The sequence below is a fragment of the Gopherus flavomarginatus genome, chromosome 11 (assembly GCF_025201925.1).
Source record: "Gopherus flavomarginatus isolate rGopFla2 chromosome 11, rGopFla2.mat.asm, whole genome shotgun sequence".
Taxonomy (NCBI): domain Eukaryota; kingdom Metazoa; phylum Chordata; order Testudines; family Testudinidae; genus Gopherus; species Gopherus flavomarginatus.
In genome coordinates, this window is record NC_066627.1 from 605,556 (window position 1) to 626,027 (window position 20,472).

Consider the following 20,472-nt stretch of genomic DNA (forward strand, 5'->3'; position numbering starts at 1 on the left):
ATTGCTTACCTTTTTTCAAGACTTCAGAAGAGCATCAAGATAGAAAGATAGAGGGAGTGTCTGGGGATAAATATAGATAGATATGGAAACTGCATTTTACAACAGATTGATGTATGAATAGATGATGAAGAGGGACGGACAGATAGCTATGGAGAGATAGGAGAATTAATAAATTAGAGTCAACTGAAGAAAGAAAGGTAAATAGATACAAATATAGACAGGGAGAGAGACATAAGAACAGCCCTACTGGGTCAGAGCAAAGGTCCATCTAGCCCAGTATCCAGTCTTCTGACAGCGGCCAATGGCAGGCACCCCAGGGGGAGTGAACAGAACAGGGAACCATCAAGTGATCCATCCTCTGTCGCCCATTCCCAGCTTCTGGCAGACAGACAGACATGAAGTTAAACAGGTGCTGTAACACTCTGACATACATCGTTCTAATCTTGTCAATTTATTTCCCTGCAGTCTCCTGCTGTGAGCCCCTGTTGGTTCAGAGACCTGGGTCACTGGTTGTTCAGGAAGGAGATGTCTCCACTGTGACCTGTACTTACACCGGTGCTTACCAAACCTTCCAGTGGTGCCAGCAGCTCCCCTGGAGTGGGCTGGGCCTCCAGTGACTGTCAGTGCTAGGGAGAAAGCCACTGACGGGTGGTTCATGGGAGAGCACCTGGAGGATTTGAAAGCATCTCTCAGCTCAGCTTGGACTCCCAGCTGGGGGACTCAGACCCCTACTTCTGTGGGGTGGAGGCACAGTGACCCAAGCTGGGCTCTGCGGAAAAGCTTTCATCCTCTGCAAAGCAGCTTGGTGGGGGAGATACATATGCAGAAGTCCCCAGCTGGTGTGAATGCATCATAGCTCAGCTGGAGTCAATGGACCAGATCCCCAGCTGTTGTACATAAACACAGAGAAAGTCCCTGCCCCCAAGATCTCACAAGCCACATGAGAGAGAGAGAGAGAGAGGCTGAAAGTGGAAAGAGAGTCACAGGGACAGGGAGGGGGTTTCCCAAGGTCACAAATCCGGGGCTAGAATCTAGCAGCCCTGAACCCCATTCCAGCCGGCTACTCACCAGACTGCACTGCTTGTCAAATGCAGTGACTTTATTGGCATCACTGTGGGCTTACACTGACGTACCCAGATATAGGGCTGGGAGTCCCTAGTGCTGTTCTTTCCCACTGGACACTCCCTAAAACACATGGCCACAAAATTTAAAAACAGGTTAATCCTGGAGGGAATTTTTCTTTAGGAAATGGAATTTTACAGGGAAAAGTCCCTTCTCTGGACCACATGGCATCATCCAGCATTTGCAGCAATGGAAAAATCCACCGGCAGCAAAGGGAAAAACGTTCCCAGCTTTTGGAACGAGCAGCTCACTTGGGAAAGAGATGGTGGGTAAGTTTTCTGTTGGCCCTAGGTCTCTCTGCGGTTCGGGCTGTTGTCCTCCAGAAGGTGCCACAGCACACAGGATGCACCGGTTTATTTCAGCCACTGGTTTCCCATGGTCTAGTTCTCCTGCCAGCCCCCTCCTACGTGGTGAGGCCTGTGGGGAGCTCAGCCAGGGGCACTGGAGCAATGTGCACAGTGGGGTCCTGGGAACCATTGAACCAAACTGTGAACCTGGATATGATGGAAACCACATCAAGCCAGGGAGTGTGGCACCCCCCCGTCCTCAGCACCCTTAGTTCCAGCACCTATGGGCTCAGCTCCAGGGCAGGTATTGAGGGGAGAGGAGGGGACGTTCATACTTGGCAACATGAGTCACTCACACCTCCAACTGTGACATCACTGCCTGAATTCTAATCTTCACCATTCAGACAAGGGCTCTCCCCTCCCTCTGCCCAGGGCTGCAGGTGGAGGACAGGTGCTGCCGCCTGCGTGACTCTCTCCCAGGCTGCTGGAGAGAAAAGCGGCAGTGCCCTGCAGAAGAGCTGAGCTGCTGAGGCGATGGCCACGGTCCGGGACTCAGCATTGTGCTGATTTTGCTTTTCAGTGAGTAAGATTCCAATTCCCATTTCTGAAAGGTTCTCCATGTGCCTCCCCCTTCATTACTGGCGCTGAGAGATTAAACAGACCTTCCTCCTCCTCCTCCTCCTCTGCAAGAAGCGATGCTCTCAGGCAGGGATTTAGGTGCTCAAATCCCACTGGAATTGAATTTCAATGGAATCTAGGAGTCTAAATAAAGAGGAGGGTGAGCTGTTGTTCTCCATGTCCACAGAGGGTGGGACAACAAGTAAGGGCTTAGTTTGCAAGAAAGGAGAGTGAGATTAGATGTTAGAAAAAACTTTCTAACCATAAGGAGAGTTAAGCTCTGGACATGTTAAGTAGGGAGGCTGTGGAATCCCCATCACTGGAGGGTTTGAAGATCAGGTTAGACAAATACCCATCAGGGATGGTCTCATGGCCTCAGCACCAGGGGAAGAAATACACGACCTCTTGAGGTCAGCCTGACATTTCCATGATTCCATTAAATCCCTTCAGCTCCTTTAAAAATCCCAGAACCAAGAACTCACCTCAGTGACAGGATCCTCCCACTAACCTCTCTTTTCCCCTCTCCTTGTGCCAGGCTCCAGCATGGAAGATACTGTAACTCAGACCCAGCCTTCAGTGTTAGGGGTGGAGCATGCGTCTGTTTCCCTGGACTGCACTTATGAAACTGTGGCTAGCAGCTATATTTTTTATTGATACAAACAGTCCCACAGGGAAAAGGGTCATTTCTTGGCAACATTCTGGAGGAGAAAAGAGGAATGAGGCAGGGGAGAGATTTTTTTTCAATTTGGAGAAATCCAAAAGCTCCGTCAGTTTGAGGATCACAGCTTTGGAGTTGGGGGATGCGGCCATATACTTCTGCGCTTTCAGTAGAGATACACACAGTGTTGAAATTAATAGGGAGCCCTGAACAAAAACTTGATACCTCTTCGCTACTGTAAGAAACTGACTCCCGCAGGTGAAGTTAGGAGATGAGCACATGCGGGAAAGGGATAGGGGTGGGGGTAGAGGGCTATGAAATGAGGTGAGACCTGCCACAGCTGGCTTCCTGGAGATGAAAACCTCTTCCTAATTTCTGGGAAAAGGCAGCACCAAAATGGTACTCAGAAATTTGCTGCAAATAGGAGATGGAACGAGACAAAGGCAGAAAAATATCCCATGTCTGGAAGCCGGGGTGAGACAAATTTAGACTAGAAAGAAAGTGCACATTTTTAACAGCAGAGGTAATTAAACACTGAAACAACTTACCCAGGGAGATGGTGGATTCTCCATCATTTGAAATCTTTAAATCATGATTGGGTGTCTCTCCTCTGTGTCAGCCACAAACTATGGGCTGGGTGCAGGAATCCCTGAGGATCATTATCTGGTCATGTTCATGAAGGAGGTCAGACTATATCAGTGGCTCTCAAACTTTTTTACTGGTGACCCCTTTCATATAGCAAGTCTCTGAGTGTGACTCCCCTTATAAATTAAAAACACTTTTTTATATATTTAACACCATTATAAATGCTGGAGGTAAAGCGGGGTTTGAGGTGGAGGTTGACAGCTCATGGCCCTCCATGTAATAACCTCGCAACCCCCTGAGGGGTCCCAACCTCCAGTTTGAGAACCCTTGGACTAGATGATCACAAAGGTCTCTTCTCACTTTAGGATCTATCCATCAATCAATATATTAATATCTCACTGGGGGCTGTTGAAGTCTGGGATGGGTTCCTTGGGGAGTTAGGGACCCCGAGTCTATTCAAATCCAATGAGTGCTGAACATCTAAGTCCCTTAGGCTCCTTTGGAAATCCCAGCTGAAATTCCATCCTAGGGTGACACTTAACCCAAGGGATGCTTAACCCTCACTTCTGCCTTCAATTTATGGACTTAATTGGGACCTGGGGCTCACACTGGCCCCTCTACATAGGGGCAAACATCGCCATATGGGCAGAGGAGTTATTCCTGGAAAGAGTGCTCTCAGATTTATACTGAGGCTGGTATTTTCAAACAGGCCTAGAGGATTTAGAGGATCAACTTCCATTGAAATTCAATAGGATTTCAGCATCTAATTCCCTTAGACTGCTTTGGAAATGTGTATGCTCAATCTGCATGAATTTTAATGGGAATCGGACATCTAATTCCCTTCGGCTGGTTTCAAACTCTCAGCCTGTGTTTTCAAGTCACACGGAACTATAAACCGCATTGAAAGTAGGCGGTTCTCCTTTACCTAAAACCGAGAGTGAACTAGCAGAGCTGCCTCAGGCCCTGCTGGGTTGATCTGAAAAGAAAATTGTAATCAAAATGTGTCTTACCCTGTTCTGAAAGTGAACAACAGGCTTGTGATCATGTGCTGCTATCTGGAGGCCATGGCGTTTCACTTCAACAGCTGCAGGAATTAATGAAAAATTGTGCATGAGTTTTCCACCACAGTTTTACTCGATTATTATCATCAAATATAAAGGCACATCCTCAGTTCAGCCTGGGCACTGACATTTTGTTTGAACACACAACTACTTATGAATTTTGCATACATACAGACACACACACACACCCCCATCACATTCTCTCTCTCTCTCTCTCTCTCTCACACACACACACACACACAAATTCATACATATGTGAACTCACGGTTCACACACACACAAAGTCTCTCACACCCAGAATCACATATATACCAAAGTTGTTCTTACATACGTCAAACATCTACATAGTCAGTCACACACTGGAGCCTTCTCCTCAACTTTGCTTTTCTCTGAGTGAAACAAATATTTTCTCGCTCTAAAGGGTAAAAAGATGCAAGTTCTTAGACGTCAGTGGGGGGCAAGTCCTCTTATCTATCTATCTATCTATCTATCTATCTATCTATCTATCCATCCACCTGTAAGGAGAGAGAGGTCTGCCAATGGGACATATCTCAGCCTCTGATGTATTTGGACAGTAATATTGCTTTGGAGTTCTTTGTTAGCCTTTCTTGTCCTGTTTTTTAAGATTCGGGGAGTGAAGAAAACTATATAAACAGATGCTGATGGAAGGATCTATGTCAATTTGTATCTATATGTAGACATGTAGATACAGATACTGGGGCTGGAAGAATAGAAGGATGGATGGAGGCGGCAGTCCCTCCCCCCACTCTCCTTCCTTTACAAACCGCGACTCCTCTGTGGAAGCCAGAACTCCTGCTCCCCCGTATCCCTGTGCAGTTCACACAAGAGCCCGAAAGAGGGCGCTGCCGCGCCGACAGGAACGCTCCAGAATCGAGACCACTTTCTGGTGTTTCTAGACATCTAGTTCTCGCTCCATCTCCTCCCCACGCCGCGCCCCCGCCCCCGCCCCCTCCAGGGCCCTGCTAGACTTTTAGCCGAGCAGCGGAAAGGCAGCTGCCAACCAAGCACAGAGAGATTTGATGCCTGACGCCAGGAGTCACAATTTAATTCGGAGCAGAAGCAGCGTTCCCGGATTCCTTCAGCCCTCATAAGGCAGAGCTCGGCTTCCCTCTGCGGGGAAAGGGCCTAATTCGTTTCTCCTGACACGGCTGGGGGCGGGGGTGCCTGAGTGGAGAGAAAACGGAGCCGCTCGGTGCAGAAGCGCAGAGACACCGAATCTCGGCAGAGAAGATGCTTAAAACCCGGGTCTCCACGCTTGTGCTGATCCTTGTTTCCAGTGAGTCAGATTCCCACGTGGCATTTCTGGGCATTATCCCTCCCCCTACTTCCCGTATTTATTAATTTTCACCTGTGTCCGGGTGTCCTTCTCGATGACACTTCACTCTGCTGCTGCTGCTAGTTTCCCTGTCTATGTCTGGGGGATTTTCATGCTCTGTTATTATTATTTTTTTCTCCCAGGCGGAGCGGTGGACACGAAGGTTTCTCAGCCTGCTGCGCTGTCTTTCCTGGCAGGGGGCAGGGCTGACTTCCCCTGTAATCACAGTGTCGCTGCCTATGACAGAGTTATTTGGTACTATCAGAGCCCCAGAGCTGCCCCTCGAGCTGTGATCTCTGGCTACAAGTCCGTGGAGACGTCGGAGCGGTTTGAACTGTCCATTGACCCCTCCCTCCGGTCCGCCCCGCTGCGCATCACCAAGGTGGTGGTGGAGGACTCAGGGGTGTATTACTGCGCCGTGAAAGACACAGCGAGAGGAAATGCAGGGCGAGCGGACCAGAAACCTTCCCGAGTCTGAGAGTCCTGGGCAGGAAGAGAAGGGAGCTCAGATAATCAAACAACAGGCTGGATCCTCAAAGGGGCCCGGAGAAAGGACGCATGGAACTCCAGTGAGCAATAAGCTCCCAACTCCCTTAGGCTCCTTTGAAAATCTCTGTATCCAAAGCGACTCAGGTAATCACAAGCCTAATTGCTCTTGTCTTCCAATAAAAAGAAGGCTCCGAAGGGTCAAATTTGAAAAGGTATTTAGGGACCTAAAGATACAGAGAGACACGAGGGACCAGATTTGTAGAATTACTTAAGTGCCTACAGAGCTTGCTGATGCATAGTAGGATTTTCTAAAACCCCCCGCTCCCATTGGCTTCCTTGGAAGTTAAGGGCCTAGCTGCATTTGGAAACCTCATTAGGCACCTGCCGTCTGAGTCTTTGGGCTCCCAAATGCTGTTTTGACCAGAGTATCAAGTCAAAGTCTGGGGCCCTGTGGATGTCCCTGTTGGGAGGAGAAATTACAGTTACAGATTAGCAGGGGGCATCTACTCTGACCCCCTGCCAAGGTGCAGGATTTGCGGGCTTGGTAATTGTATAAAGGGAAGGGTAACCACCTTTCTGTATACTGTACTATAAAATCCCTCCTGGCCAGAGGCACAAAATCCTTTTATCTATAAAAGGTTAAGAAGCTCAGGTAACCTAGCTGGTACCTGACCAAAAAGACCAATAAGGGGACAAGATACTTTCAGATCTGGGGAGGGGGAAAAGGGCTTTATTTTGTCTGTTCTTTGTCTGTCCTGTGTGCTTGCTGGAGTCAGACCAAGGAAGCAAGTGATCCAACTCCTATAGCGTTAGTAAGTATTTAGCAAGGAAAGGCGTTAGTTTATTTTTATTTTGGTTTGTGTTTTCCTTTGTGTAAGAGGGAGGTTTATGCCTGGTTTTGTAACTTTAAGGTTTTGCCTAGAGGGGGGATCCTCTGTGTTCTTGAGTCTTTTGTTATTCTGTAAAGTACTTACTTACCCTCCCGATTTTACAGAGATAATTCTTTTACCTTTGCTTTAATTAAAATTCTTCTTTTAAGAACCTGATTGATTGTTCATTGTTTTAAGATCCAAGGCTTTAGGTCTGTGTTCTCCTGTACCAATTGGGGAGGAGATTATTCTCAAGCATCCCCAGAAAAGGGGGTGTGGGGGCTTGGCGAGATATATGGGGAAGGTAGGGCTCCAAGTGGCCCTCCCTAAATGTTTGCTTAAATCACTTGGTGGTGGCAGCATTACTTAATCCAAGGTATCAGAGAGAAATTGTGCCTTGGGAAGTTTTTAACCTACGCTGGTAGAAATAAGCTTAGGGGGTCTTCATGCAGGTCCCCACCTCTGTGCCCTAAAGTTCAGAGTGGGGAGGGAACCCTAACAGAAATAGGTATTTATTTGCTGTGATTTTACTGATGTACAGAGAACGTGCAAAGTCCTGTAGCTCTCAATGCAGAAGGAATAAAACAGCAGGAAACAGATTTTCTTGCTTCTGCCAACACCAGGTTACGAAGGGCTTTCCCTGGCTTTCCCCAGGGACCTGCTGTGCACAGAACACAGGCTGCTGCTTGGCTTTCAGTGTCTGCTCTGTTCCTGTCCGTTTTCAGTTTCTCTGTGTTCTACCCCCACTCCCGCGCCCCACAGGCATCATTTCAGAAAAATCGGTGTGTGTGTGTGTGTTGGGGGGAGCTGTGCGAGCACAGAACATTCGATGTGATTCTATTATATCCTGCAACAACTGGGAGCACCCAGGGAAAGTCTGCAAGGAGGCAAGCCAAGGTTCTGGGGACTGTTTACAATATCCACTGGAACCGCCCCACCCCAACTGGGCAGCCTCTATTAGACTTTGTTTTAGGTGGAGTCCCTTAAGCGTTTCTCTCTTGAGTGAAGGGCATGTTCACACATCAGTTCGAACAAGGTTTTAGCTCAGCCCATAACAAGATTTTCCCCCATTTATAAGGACACCTTTAAAAATCTGGTCCAAAGTCGCTTTGAAAAATGGTACTTAGCCTTTAAGTCATGAAGGCACTGTTGAAAATTGTACCCCAAATCCCCAGGAGTGTAGTTCCACCTGCTCTGATGTAATTCTAGAGTAGCTCCATAACTGTACCGGAGTGACTCTGGAGCTACTGTACGGCTGTGAGTGAGGGCCCAGTTTCACCCTCTCATTCTGTTAATGGCTTTCAGCAAGCACCATTCCATCATAAAAATAACACAACTTAGGCCTGGTCTACGCTATGACTTTAGGTCGAATTTAGCAGCGTTACCTCGATTTAAGCCTGGACCCGTCCACCAGACGAAGCTCTTTTTTTCGACTTAAAGGGTTCTTTAAATCGATTTCTTTACTCCACCTCCAATGAGGGGATTAGTGCTGAAATCGGCTTTGCCGGGTCGAATTTGGGGAAGTGTGGATGCAATTCGATAGTATTGGCCTCCGGGAGCTATCCCAGAGTGCTCCATTGTGACCGCTCTGGACAGCACTCTCTACTCAGATGCACTGGCCAGGTAGACAGGAAAAGGCCTGCAAACTTTTGAATCTCATTTCCTGTTTGGCCAGCATGGCAAGGTGCAGGTGAGTGCAGATCTCATCAGCAGAGTTGACCATGGTGGAGTCCCAGGATCGCAAAAGAGCTCCAGCATGGGCCGAATGGGAGGTATGGGATCTGCTCGCTGTATGGGGAGACGAATCTGTGCTAGCTGAACTCTGTTCCAGTAAACGAAATGCCAAAACTTTGGAAAAAGTCTCAAAGAGCATGAAGGACAGAGGCCATAACAGGGACACAAAGCAGTGAGTGTGAAAATTAAGGAGCTAAGGCAAACCTACCAAAAAAACAGAGAGGTAAATGGCCGCTCTGGATCAGAACCCCAGACATGCCGCTTCTACGCTGAGCTGCATGCCATGCTAGGGGTGGAGCCACCACTATCCCAACCCTGTGCTTTGACACCATCAATGGAGAATCACGCAACACGGAGATGGGTTTTGGGGATGATGAAGATGATGACGAAGAGATTGAAGATTACTCACAGCAAGGAAGTGGAGAAACCAGTTTCCCCAACAGCCAAGATATGTTTCTCGCCCTGGACCTGGAGCCAGTACCCTCGAAGCCACCCAAGGCATGCTCATGGACCCTGTAGGCAGAGAAGGGCCCTCTGGTGAGTGTACCTTTGTAAATATTACACATAGTTTAAAGGCAAGCGTGTTTAATGATTATTCTGCCCTGACATTCATGGCCAGTACAGCTACTGCAAAAGTCCTTTAATGTATGGGGATGGAGCGGAAATCCTAGTGTTTGCTGGCATTCAGACAACATGCATTCCTTATCTTTCTCTGTGTTATCCTCAGGAGAATGATATAATTCATGGTCACCTGGTTGAAATAGGGTTCTTTTATTAAGGGGACATTCAGAGGTACCCATTTCTGCTGGGCTGTTTGCCTCTAGCTGAACAGAAATATTCCCTGCTGTTAGCCACACGGTGGGGGTAGGGGTGCAGTGATCATCCCAAAGAATAGCATGGTGGGCAGGGGGGGAGGGGTTATTTGGGTTTGTGCTGCATGAAAAGCCACAAACTGCAGCCCTTCCTTTTAAATTGCAAACCCATTTTAAATGGCAAACCCAATGGCCGCTTGGTATGGGAAATGAGGGCGCTGCTGTTTGAAACTATTCCCACATGTTATGAAAGTTAAAGAAGCCAAAAGACAGTGACTTACCGTGCCTGCCTGCAAGCCGAATTCTGTTGCCTGGCACTGCAGGAGTGATCTCTCACACCACACCAGCAGGCCCTCAATATAAGAGGCAAAATGCTACCTTGTAACGTAAGCACATGTGCTGTGTAATGTGAACAGCAAGGTTTAACTGGAAAGAATGACCCCATTGTTCTCTAAAATGTGTCTTTTCCACCACCAATCTCCCTTTTCCCCCAGCAGCTGCAAATGTTTCTCCTTCGCAGAGGCTAGCAAAGATTAGAAGGCGAAAAAAATGCATTCGGGATGAGATGTTCTCAGAGCTACTGCTGTCCTCCCAGACTGACAGAGCACACCAGAATGCATAGATGCAAATGATGTCAGAGTGCAGGAAAGCACAACAGGAATGCGAGGAGAGCTGGTGGGCTAAAGAGGGTAGGTGGCATCAGCTTGTTGACAGAAGGCAAGAGTCGATGCTCCGACTGCTGGAGCATCAAACTGCATATGGTTGAGCTGCGGGAAAGGCAGCAGAAGCACAGACCGCCACTACAGCCCCTGTGTAACCAACCACCCTTCTCCCCAAGATCCATAGCCTCCTCACCCAGACACCCAAGAAGATGGTGGAGTGATGTCCGGCCACCCAGCCACTCGACCACAAAACATTGCCCAAGCAACAGAAGGCTGGCCTTCAATAAGTTTTTAAGTTTAAGTTTTAAAGTGCGCTGTGGCCTTGTCTTTCCCTCCTCCCCAACTCCACCCTGTGCTTCCCTCCGCCCCCACCCCTCCTGGGCTACCTTGGCAGTTATCCCCCTATTTGTGTGATAAATTAATAAAGAATGCATGAATGTGAAGCAACAATGACTTTATTGCCTCTGCAAGCGGTGATCTGAGGGGGGAGGGAAAGGTGTTTAGCTTACAGGAAAGTAGAGAGAGCCAAGCGGAGGGGTGTTCATCACAGAGAAAAAAACAGAACTTTCACACTGTAGCAAGGTCAGTCATGAAACTGGTTTTCAAAGCTTCTCTGATGCACAGCGCGTCCTGCTGTGCTCTTCTAACTGCCATGGTGTCTGGCTGTGCGTAATCAGCGGCCAGGCATTTTGCCTCAACCTCCCACCCCACCATAAACGTCCCTCCCTTACTCTCACAGATATTGTGGAGCACACAGCAAGCACTAATAACAATGGGAATATTGGTTTCGCTGAGGTCTATCTGAGTCAGTAAACTGTGCCAGTGCACTTTTAAACGTCCAAATGCACATTCTACCACCATTCTGCACTTGCTCAGCCTGTAGTTGATCAGCTCCTGACTACTGTCCAGGCCGCCTGTGTATGGCTTCACGAGCCATGGCATTAAGGGGTAGGCTGGGTCCCCAAGGATAACTACAGGCATTTCAACATCCTCAATGGTTGTTTTCTGGTCTCGGAAGAAAGTCCCTTCTGCAGCTTTTGAAACAGACCAGAGTTTCTGAAGTCGCAAGTGTCATGTACCTTTCCTGGCCATCCCACATGGATGTTGGTGAAACGTCCCTTGTGATCCACCAGTGCTTGCAGCACCATTGAAAAGTACCTCTTGTAGTTTATGTACTCGCTGGCTTGGTGCTCCGGTGCCAAGATAGGGATATGGGTTCCATCTATCAGCTCACCACAGTTAGGAAATCGCATTTCAGCAAAGCCATCCACTATGACCTGTACATTTCCCAGAGTCACTACCCTTGATATCAGCAGATCTTTTATTGCATGGGCTACTTGGATCACAGCAGCCCCCCAGTAGATTTGCCCACTCCAAATTGATGCCTGACTGACTGGTAGCTGTCTGACATTGCAAGCTCACCACTTGCTTCTCAACTGTGAGGGCCAGGGCCGGCTCCAGGCACCATCTGAGCAAGTTTGTGCTTGGGGCAGCAGAGTCTATGGGGCGGCTTCTGCCTAAACCTTGGGAGGCAAGGCCATTTTTTTCCGCTTCTCCTGCCACCCTGTAGGGGGCGGCGGTGCAGAGGAGGGTAGCGCCCTGCAGCAAACTTGGCAGGGCAGCCCGCGTCCTTCCCTCCCCGCCGACCAGAGCCACACTGAGCCCTCCGGGCAGGCAGCGCAGCGGTTGGGGCCACGTGGGAAGCACCCTGCTGAAGCACTGGCTGCCCCCCTTCTCTCTCCCCCCCGCTCCCTCCCCTTCCCTCCTATCAGACCGGGGCACACTCTGCAGCAAAGGAAGTCCCCTGGCTCCGGCCGCCCTGTAGAGTTTTTTGTTTTGTTTTTCCCCTGCTTTGCCAGCTGCGCCGTTGTCCCCCTCCTTTGCTGTTCCAGTCTTGCCATTTTTGTGTTGTTCCCCTCCCCAGCTTTGCCGCTCCAGCTGCGCCGTGTTCCCCCTCCTTTGCTGCTTTGGTGGACGTGCTCCCCCACCCTTTTTTTTTTCCATTGCTTGGGGCAGCAAAAAATCCAGAGCCGGCTCTAGTGAGGGCTACTCTCATCTTGGTATTCTGGTGCTTCAGGGCAGGAGAAAGCAAGTCACAAAGTTCCATGAAAGCGCCCTTACGCATGCGAAAGTTTTGCAGCCACTGGGAATCATCCCAGACCTGCAACACTATGCGGTCCCACCAGTCTGTGCTTGTTTCCTGGGCCCAGAATCGGTGTTCAACAGCACAAACCTGCCCCATTAACACCATGACATGCACATTGCCAGAGCCCGTACTTTGCGAGAAGTCTGTGTCCATGTCTATGACCTCATCAGTCTCGTCAGCGCTGTCTCCTCCTCAGTTGGTTTTGCTTTGTCAGGTTCTGGTTCTGCATATACTCCATGATACTGTGCATGGTGTTTACAGTGCTCATAATTGCCGCTGTGATCTGAGTGGGCTCCATAATCCCAGTGCTATGGCGTCTGGGCTGAAAAAAGGCACGAAATGTTTATCTGCTCTGACAGAAGGAGGGGCAACTGACAACATGGCTTACAGGGAATTACAGTCCACAAGGGGGTGGCTTTGCATGACGGAGAAACACAAACAACTGTCACACACAAAAATGGCCCCTCAAGAATTGAACTCAAAACCTTGGGTTTAGCAGGCCGTTGATTTCACAGAAGGCCGGAGGAAGAAAATGAACACAAAACAAATCAGGTCTATTTCTTGTTTTGATCCATTCCATCTATCTTTTACATGTTTAGGGTGGCAGCAGACGGTACAGTTTGACTGCTAGCCAGCCATTGTCATCTCCTGGGTGCTCAGAACGAGTCTGCCCAGGCACCCGTGACTGACCTCACCAAGGTCAGTTAAAAGAGCACCCAGGAATATGACGATGATGGCTACCAATCGTAACGCACCATCTGCTGCCAAAAGACAAGGAGCTGCTGCTGTGTAGCAATGCAGTCCCACATTTGTCAGCACCTAGGAGATGTACGGTGATGGTCAGCTGTGCGGGCTCCATGCTTGCTGTGGTATGGCATCTGCACAGGTAATCCAGGAAAAAAGGCTCTAAACCATTGTCTGCCATTGCTCTCATGGAGGGAGGGAGAGGGGAGCCTGATGACATTTCCCCAGAATCACCCACAACACTGTTTTTGCCCCATCAGGCATTGGGATCTGAACCTAGAATCCCAATGGGCAGCAGAGACTGCAGGAACTGTGGGATAGCTACCCACAGCTACCCACAGTGCAACGCTCCAGAAGTCAACGCTAACCTCGGTACTGTGGACCGCAGACTTAATGCACTTAGAGCATTTTTGGTGGGGACGCACACAATTGACTGTATATAAATGATTAAAAAAGCCAAATTCTATAAATTCGACCTAATTTCATAGTGTAGACATACCCTCTGAGTGAGCATCTTCTATCCAGCCCCATCATCCACCCACCCAACCAAAATTCTTCTGACATGTATTAATCCTCATTATCAACTTCTACCCCCTCCGTCTCACCCTGACACCCCCTCTCTCGTCTACCCCACCCTCCATCTCACCCTGACACCCCCTCTCTCCTCTATCCCCCCTCCATCTCACCATAACACCGTCTGTCCACTACCTCACCCTCCATCCATCTCACGCTGACGCCTCTTCTTCTCTACCCCACCCAGGGCTGGCTTTAGGCCTATTCCACCAATTCCCCTGAATCTGGCACCGTGCCTAAGAGGGCCCTGAGCCCAGTGATAATGCCTTTCCTGGCTAGAAGTGCCTCTTTAATTTTTAGTCACCCAGCAGCACTCTGGGTCTTCGGCGGCACTTTGACTATGGGTACTTCACTAGCTCTGGGTCTTCAGTGATTCTTCGACGGCGGGTCCTTCAGTGCCACCTAAGACCTGGAGTGAGTGAAGGACCCACCGCTGAAGTGCTGCCGAAGACTCGGAGCACCGCCCAGTGAGTACAAGCCCCACGTGTTTTTTTCAGTCATCTCTACTGGGGCCCCATCGAAACTGTTCGAATTGGGCCCCGCACTTCCTAAAGCAGGCTCTGACCCCACCCTCCATCTCACCCTGACACCCCCTCTCTCCTCTACCCCGCTCCTTCCATCTCACCCTGACACCACCTCTCCACTACCTCACCCTCCATCCATCTCACTCTAACACTCCTCCTCTACCCCACACTCCTTCTCACCCTGACACCCTCTCTCCACTACCGTACCCTCCATACATCTCACCCTGACACCCCCTCTCCACTACCCCACCCTTCATCTCACCCTGACACCCCTTCTCCTCTACCCCACTCTCCATCTCACCTTCACACCCCCTCTCTCCTCTACCCCACCCTCCATCTCACCCTGAGACCCTCTGTCCACTACCTCACCCTCCATCCATCTCACCCTGACAGCCCCTCTTCTCTACCCCACCCTCCATCTCACCCTGACACTCCCCTCTTCTACTTCACCCTTCATCTCACCCTGACACCCTGTCTCCTCTACCCTACCTCCTCCATCTCACCCTGACACCCTCTGTCCACTACCTCACCCTCCACCCATCTCACGCTGACACCCCCCTCTCTTCTACCCCACCCTCCATCTCACAAACACACACCTTCTCTATCAGACACTCCTCTTCTCTATCAATCCTGTCACACCTCTCTCCAGGGAGTTCCCTAGACCTCCCTACATGTCCCCAACACCCCCTCCCCCCAGTTTCATGCAGTGTTGCCAATTTAGTTGTTGGTTGGAAATTTGAATTAAAATTCAAACATTCATACACACTTTAAAAGCATGCACGGTATGTGAGAAAATACTTGTACCTGAGAAAGCATAATGGGTTTGAAAAGTATGACCAAAGAGCAGCTTCCTCATACAGCTGTTATTTATAACAATGTTGGCACATTCGTTTTGACTATATTGGCCTAGCTAATATTTTCAAATGATGATTTGTAAGCAAGGTCTGACTGAGCTCTCCCTGACAGCTAGTGCGGAGCTAGGGGAGGAGGAAAGGCTTCAGGACCAGCCTGTATTTACATGAACTCATCCACTGTGCCAAGGTGTCCAGCAGACAGAGCTGTGCTGCCCAAGTGATCGATTTTGGCTGATGTTGGGTCACAAATCACTGAAGTGTTAAATGTGGGATCATGAAATGTTGTTCTCCTTATTGTCTGAGTAAAGGGCAGCAGAACGGTATGTAGCCTAACTGCATGAGAGGGTCTCCCTCAGTGCTTAATTTGTGCCAGGACTCAGCCCCGGCACCTCTAGGCTCGGCGGTTCATAGCCCTGGGACCTCTGGGATTGTGACATCAGTTACGAAAGTAACAAACTTGCTTGAGCTGTGACACCTTTTTCATTACAAATTAAGCACTGGTGACTCTCGACTGAACTGCACTCGCTAAGCGGGGGATTTGGATGCCAGATCGCAGTGGAAGGAATGGGTAGGAGACAGGTGTTTTGCTTGGTGGGGTGGGCTCTGCCTAAGAGTCACAGGCACTATTTGACCTGTCCCTCTCCACTGTTTAAAGACAGAGCTGATTAGGCTCCATAGAGAGTCTTTTGGTTTGTTAAGTTACCACTGAGCTGAAATCACTGATAATCAGGCCTAATTGCTTAGACATGCTGCAGGACAGCGTTTCTGTGGAGGAGACAGCCCGGACTGCATTAACAGGGAGGTTCTCCTGCTGAGAGCTCAGCTATCATCACTGAGAGCTGTTGGAACCTCGAGAGACCAACTCCCAGAGGTCACAGTGACAGGTGGCAGCAGAAAGTGACAGTGCAGGGACATGAGATGAAGCAATAGAGTGAACGATGGCATGACAAACAATAGCGGCCAAAGCATTGGACTATGTTTTAGTGACTTTGCTCCAGAATGCTAGATTTGCGACTGGGAAACTTGTATAAATACTGTCACGGAGTCACGGGGCGATGCTCTGGAACTGCTCCCCACCAAGCCAGTCAGGACTTTGAGGAGCCTCCTCTCCCTTGGAGCAGACTTGTTCAGGGCAAGAAGCTCACACGTCTTCACCTCCTGGGTCTCTCCTTGGAGCATCAGCATCCTCTGCCCCTCCCTGCGCTTCCCACAGCGAGCCTGCCCCAGCGGGGTCCTGGGGAAGCCACAGGGTCCTGCAACCTCACTTTGCAGTCAGACGTGAATCAGCCAACCAGTAACACAGAGGTTTATTCGATGACAGGAACAGGGTCTAACACAGAGCTTGTAGGTACAGCGAACTGGACCCCTCAGCTGGGTCCATTCTGGGGGGCAGTGAGCCAGACCCCTCACATCTGCCCTCCACTCCTCGACCCCAGCCAGCTCCAGACTAACAACCCCTCCCAGCCCCTCCTCTCTGCTCAGCTTCTTTCCCGGGCCAGAAGGTCACCTGATCCCTTTGTCTCCAACACCTTCAGCTGGCACCTTTGCAGGGGAGAGGCCCAGGCCATCAGTTGCTAGGAGACAGAGTTTCAGGCATTTAGGTGCACTGGCCCTTTGCTCTGCCAGATACTTAAGAACTGCCTAGGGGACACTGAGGCACCAACACAGTATTCAGAGAAAACATTAAGAACATTCCCAGTTCATCACAAATACATTTCCCAGTAGGCCAAGATTTTTAAAATGCATTATTTGCCAAGGTCATTACCTCACATAGTTGCTATCTCAAGAGGTCATTTTCTTGGGGAGTTTCTGTACTAAACTTTTTGATTATTATAATTATTTTTATGTAAGAATGGACATATTAGGTCAGACCAATGGTCCATCTATACCTGTATCTGGTCTTCCAACTGTGGCCAGTGCCAGGTGCCCCAGAGGGAATGAACAGAACAGGGAATCATCAAATGATCCATCCCTTGTCGTCCACTCCCAACTTCTGGCAAGTATGGTGTTGCATTCCTGCCCATCCTGGCTAATAGCCACTGATGGACCTGTCCTCCATGAAGTTATCTAGCTTTTTTTTCAATCTTCTTATAATTTTGGCATTCGCAACATCCCTGGCAAAAAGTTCCATGGGTGACTTGTGTGAAGAAATACTTCCTTTTGTTTGTTTTAAACTTGCTGCCTATTAATTTCATTGGGTGACCCCTGGTTCTTGTGTTAAGTGAAGGGGTAAATAACACTTCCTTATTCATTTTATCCACACCAGTCAAGATTTTATAAGCCTCTATCATATCCCCTCTTAGTTGTCTGTTTTCAAAGCTGAAAAGTCCCAGTCTTTTTAATCTCTCCTCATGTGAAATCTGTTCCATACCCCTAATCATTTTTGTTGCCCTTCTCTGAACCTTTTCCAATTCCAATATATCGTTTTTGAGATGGAGTGACCAGACCTGCACGCAGTATTCAAGATGTGGATGTACCATGGATTTATATAGTAAAAGTTGAGGAGCCTGGTTTGCCAGACTGAACAGCTAAGCCAATACTGACAATCTATATGAAAAGGCTACAAAACACCATACCTCTGGACTGCATCAACATGCAGAAAGCCTTATAAGCCAGTCAGTGTCAAAGCCAGTTTTAGAAGAACTTAATGAGGCTGTTAACTCAGTTTATGTGAACCAACATGGCTGTTGCATCATACTTTCTATTTAAGCAAGAGATACCACACACTACAAACTGGACACCAATGATAAGTGCATTGTCACTTGCTAATCCTGAAGTTGGACACTGGTTTCAAACAAGACTGGCAAATGCTTGCTATCTTTCTGAAAAAACTCAGCTGACTCTCTAGAAGCATGCGGTGTAACAGTGACTCAGCAGATGAAAAAGTGAAGAACTTCCTCACCACATTCAAAACATGTGCATACATGGCTGATGAAGCACCAATGCAAATAGACATCAAATATTAAGTCGTTGCATATGTTATCTTGATGTCCGTGGGAGGCCAGTAGATGCATTTCTCGATGTTCGGGTTATAAAAGACATATTAGCTGCATCTGTGGCATCTTAGAAGAGTTAAATGCTTGTAAATTGAACCCCAGACAGATGGCTGCTTGTGCATTTGATGGAGCTACAAACTTCTCTGGAAGACATACTGGAGTAGAAGCTTTGCTTAGAGAAAGTGTAACTCTAATCTCAACTATACGCACTGCAGAGGCCATGTACTTCAGCTAGTGCTAGTACAAGCTGCAGAATCTTCAGAAGACATTAAAGCACCATAAATTTAATGGCTTTTTATACTCTTTTTTTCAGCAAGAGTCCAAAAGGACTGAACATTTTGGAAACAAATAGAAGATACACTGGGATTGAAGTTCAAATTAGTCCAACCTGGGAAAACCTGCTGGCTTTCTCATGAGTGATTCTTGGCTGTTGTCTTAAAATTACTTCAACCATTATTACTGACTTTGGAAAGTATCTACCAAGATGAGATGGATCTAAGCAGTGAGGCTGGTGGACTACTTTTGCTACTATGTTCAGAGAAGACTATTGCCATTCTCTCTCTTGTAAGTCTACTGTTGAAACCACTTGGGTCATTAAACAATGCCATCCAGGCATCTGTTACAACAGTAGTAGATCTGTGTCCAGCAATAAAAGCTACCCTTGGATCTATCAGAGAGCTATCCATTGAAAAAGTACTGGAAGAAGCAAAGACTTCAAGGTACTTATATTGACTCCTTAAGTGAAAGGGACAAGAAGTGTTTGTTAAGCCAGCTGAAAAAGTACACAGACTTGATTCTTACAAATCTACAACAGCGATTTCTGGATTCTACTCAACCTCCATGTAGCTTTTACAGACTGCTTTCCTATACAACACCTACAGTTGAGTGGAGTGAGGCACCATCTGCAATAGGGCTGCTATGTGATGAGGACAGAATAGAGAATTTTGAACACAGGGTGGAATAGCATATGATGAACGAATGAAGATTTAACTTCAACTTCTTTATCATCACTAGTGGCTCGACCTGATCTTTGTCCTGTTTCCTGAAAAAGGTAGGAATTCATCTCTTGCTCCTCCCCGTCATGACAAGTAGTTGAGCGTTCTTTTTCCTGACTGAATAGAATTTTGTGTTCTGAAAGAAGTTGCCTTCTGCCTGATCATGAGCATATCATGAAGGACTGGAAGTACCAGACACACAAGGAGCCACCAAAGAGTGCAAAATTACAACAAGAGACCAAGAAGGATGTAGATATAGTGCTTCATAGTAGGCTTAAGTAGCCAAGTTTAATTTGTGTGATGATTTTAAAACATGAGTTAAATCTAATAAAATGGTTGTGAAACATTTTTCAGTTTTTACTCTGGTGCCATACAGCCCACCTTTTCCCTAACAGTCTCAACCCTTGTCGACCCTCACCCTTCCCCCAAATATTCCAACACTCTCCCTAATTTCAATTCCTGGGGAAAACACTGCTCCCCTCCCACCCCCTATCACCCTTGGAAACATCCGGGGCAGTCACTGGATGGAGGCTGGAGAAGGGGATTTACCCCTAGGGTTCCCCAGAAGTTTCAGGCCCACTGAATCAATTATCTTGCTGGTTTTCTCTCCTAGTGGTCCTGGGCAGAGCCAAGATCCAACAGCCGTGGTCCTCAGAAGTTTTGGATGGAGACGAATTGAACCTGACCTGCTCCCACCATGCCGCCAAGGCGAGTGACAGCACAATCTGGTACCAGCAGCTCCCAAACCCAATACCCCAGTTTGCACTTACCGGATACAAGGAAACCATTAATAGCCCCGAACCGAAGGGAGCTCTGTACATCTCCGCTGACAAAGTGTCCGGCACCCTGGCCCTGCACCGTGTGAGGCTGGTGTATTTCTGTGGTGTGCTGTGGTGTATTTCTGTGATCGGAGCAACATGATGTGATAACCAGTGGGCAGCCCCCGGGCAATAAATATCCCACCCCTACTCCAGGGCTGAGTGTGTGTGGGGGGGTGGTGTGAGCAGATGGTGAGGAACTCTTCTGTGGATGTGGGGGAGAGGGAGGACCAGGGAGAACAAAAAGGGAGGAATAAAACAATTAGGACCAAATTTACAAAAATGTCTCTATGCGCCTAACTATTTATGCATGTGACTACTGAGATGTGGTACTTTGGAAAATTTCTAAGAAGTCCGCCTTAAGAGGGAATGAAGAACAATAAAGGGAAGAGTAAACCATGGAAGTAAATAAACTTTTCCAAGACATCAGCAAGCACATTATCTAGATGGATAGATATGTTATCTATCCAACTATTTATCACCATATACCTCCATCTCTCTTTCTCACTCCCCAATGCACCCCATCTATCTATTTATTAATTACTAGGCAGCAGACAAATCAAACACAAAGAAATATTTCTTCACACAA

General features: G+C 48.2%; 2 protein-coding genes, 1 long non-coding RNA gene and 3 gene segments (V, D, J or C); 5 read left to right on the forward strand and 1 right to left on the reverse strand.

The window, feature by feature from the left end:
• The window catches only part of LOC127031398 (uncharacterized), a 414,252-nt gene that overhangs the window by 232,692 nt on the left and 161,088 nt on the right, over positions 1-20,472 (forward strand). The window lies entirely within an intron of this gene.
• LOC127031428 (uncharacterized) overlaps positions 1-20,472 on the reverse strand; it is a 298,017-nt gene that overhangs the window by 141,244 nt on the left and 136,301 nt on the right. The window lies entirely within an intron of this gene.
• LOC127031402 (uncharacterized) overlaps positions 1-20,472 on the forward strand; it is a 119,427-nt gene that overhangs the window by 97,471 nt on the left and 1,484 nt on the right. The gene's annotated exons all lie outside the window — the stretch shown is intronic.
• Positions 1-20,472, forward strand: part of LOC127031408 (T cell receptor alpha variable 27-like) — a 125,980-nt gene that overhangs the window by 84,926 nt on the left and 20,582 nt on the right. The window contains 1 exon segment of the V gene segment in view: positions 5,811-5,994. Coding sequence covers positions 5,811-5,960 — 150 coding nt within the window.
• LOC127031404 (T cell receptor alpha variable 38-1-like) overlaps positions 1-20,472 on the forward strand; it is a 255,799-nt gene that overhangs the window by 19,916 nt on the left and 215,411 nt on the right.
• On the forward strand, positions 6,100-20,307 carry LOC127031406 (T cell receptor alpha variable 4-like). The segment is given in 2 exon segments: positions 6,100-6,300; positions 19,679-20,307. Coding segments are annotated over 2 exon segments (501 nt in total).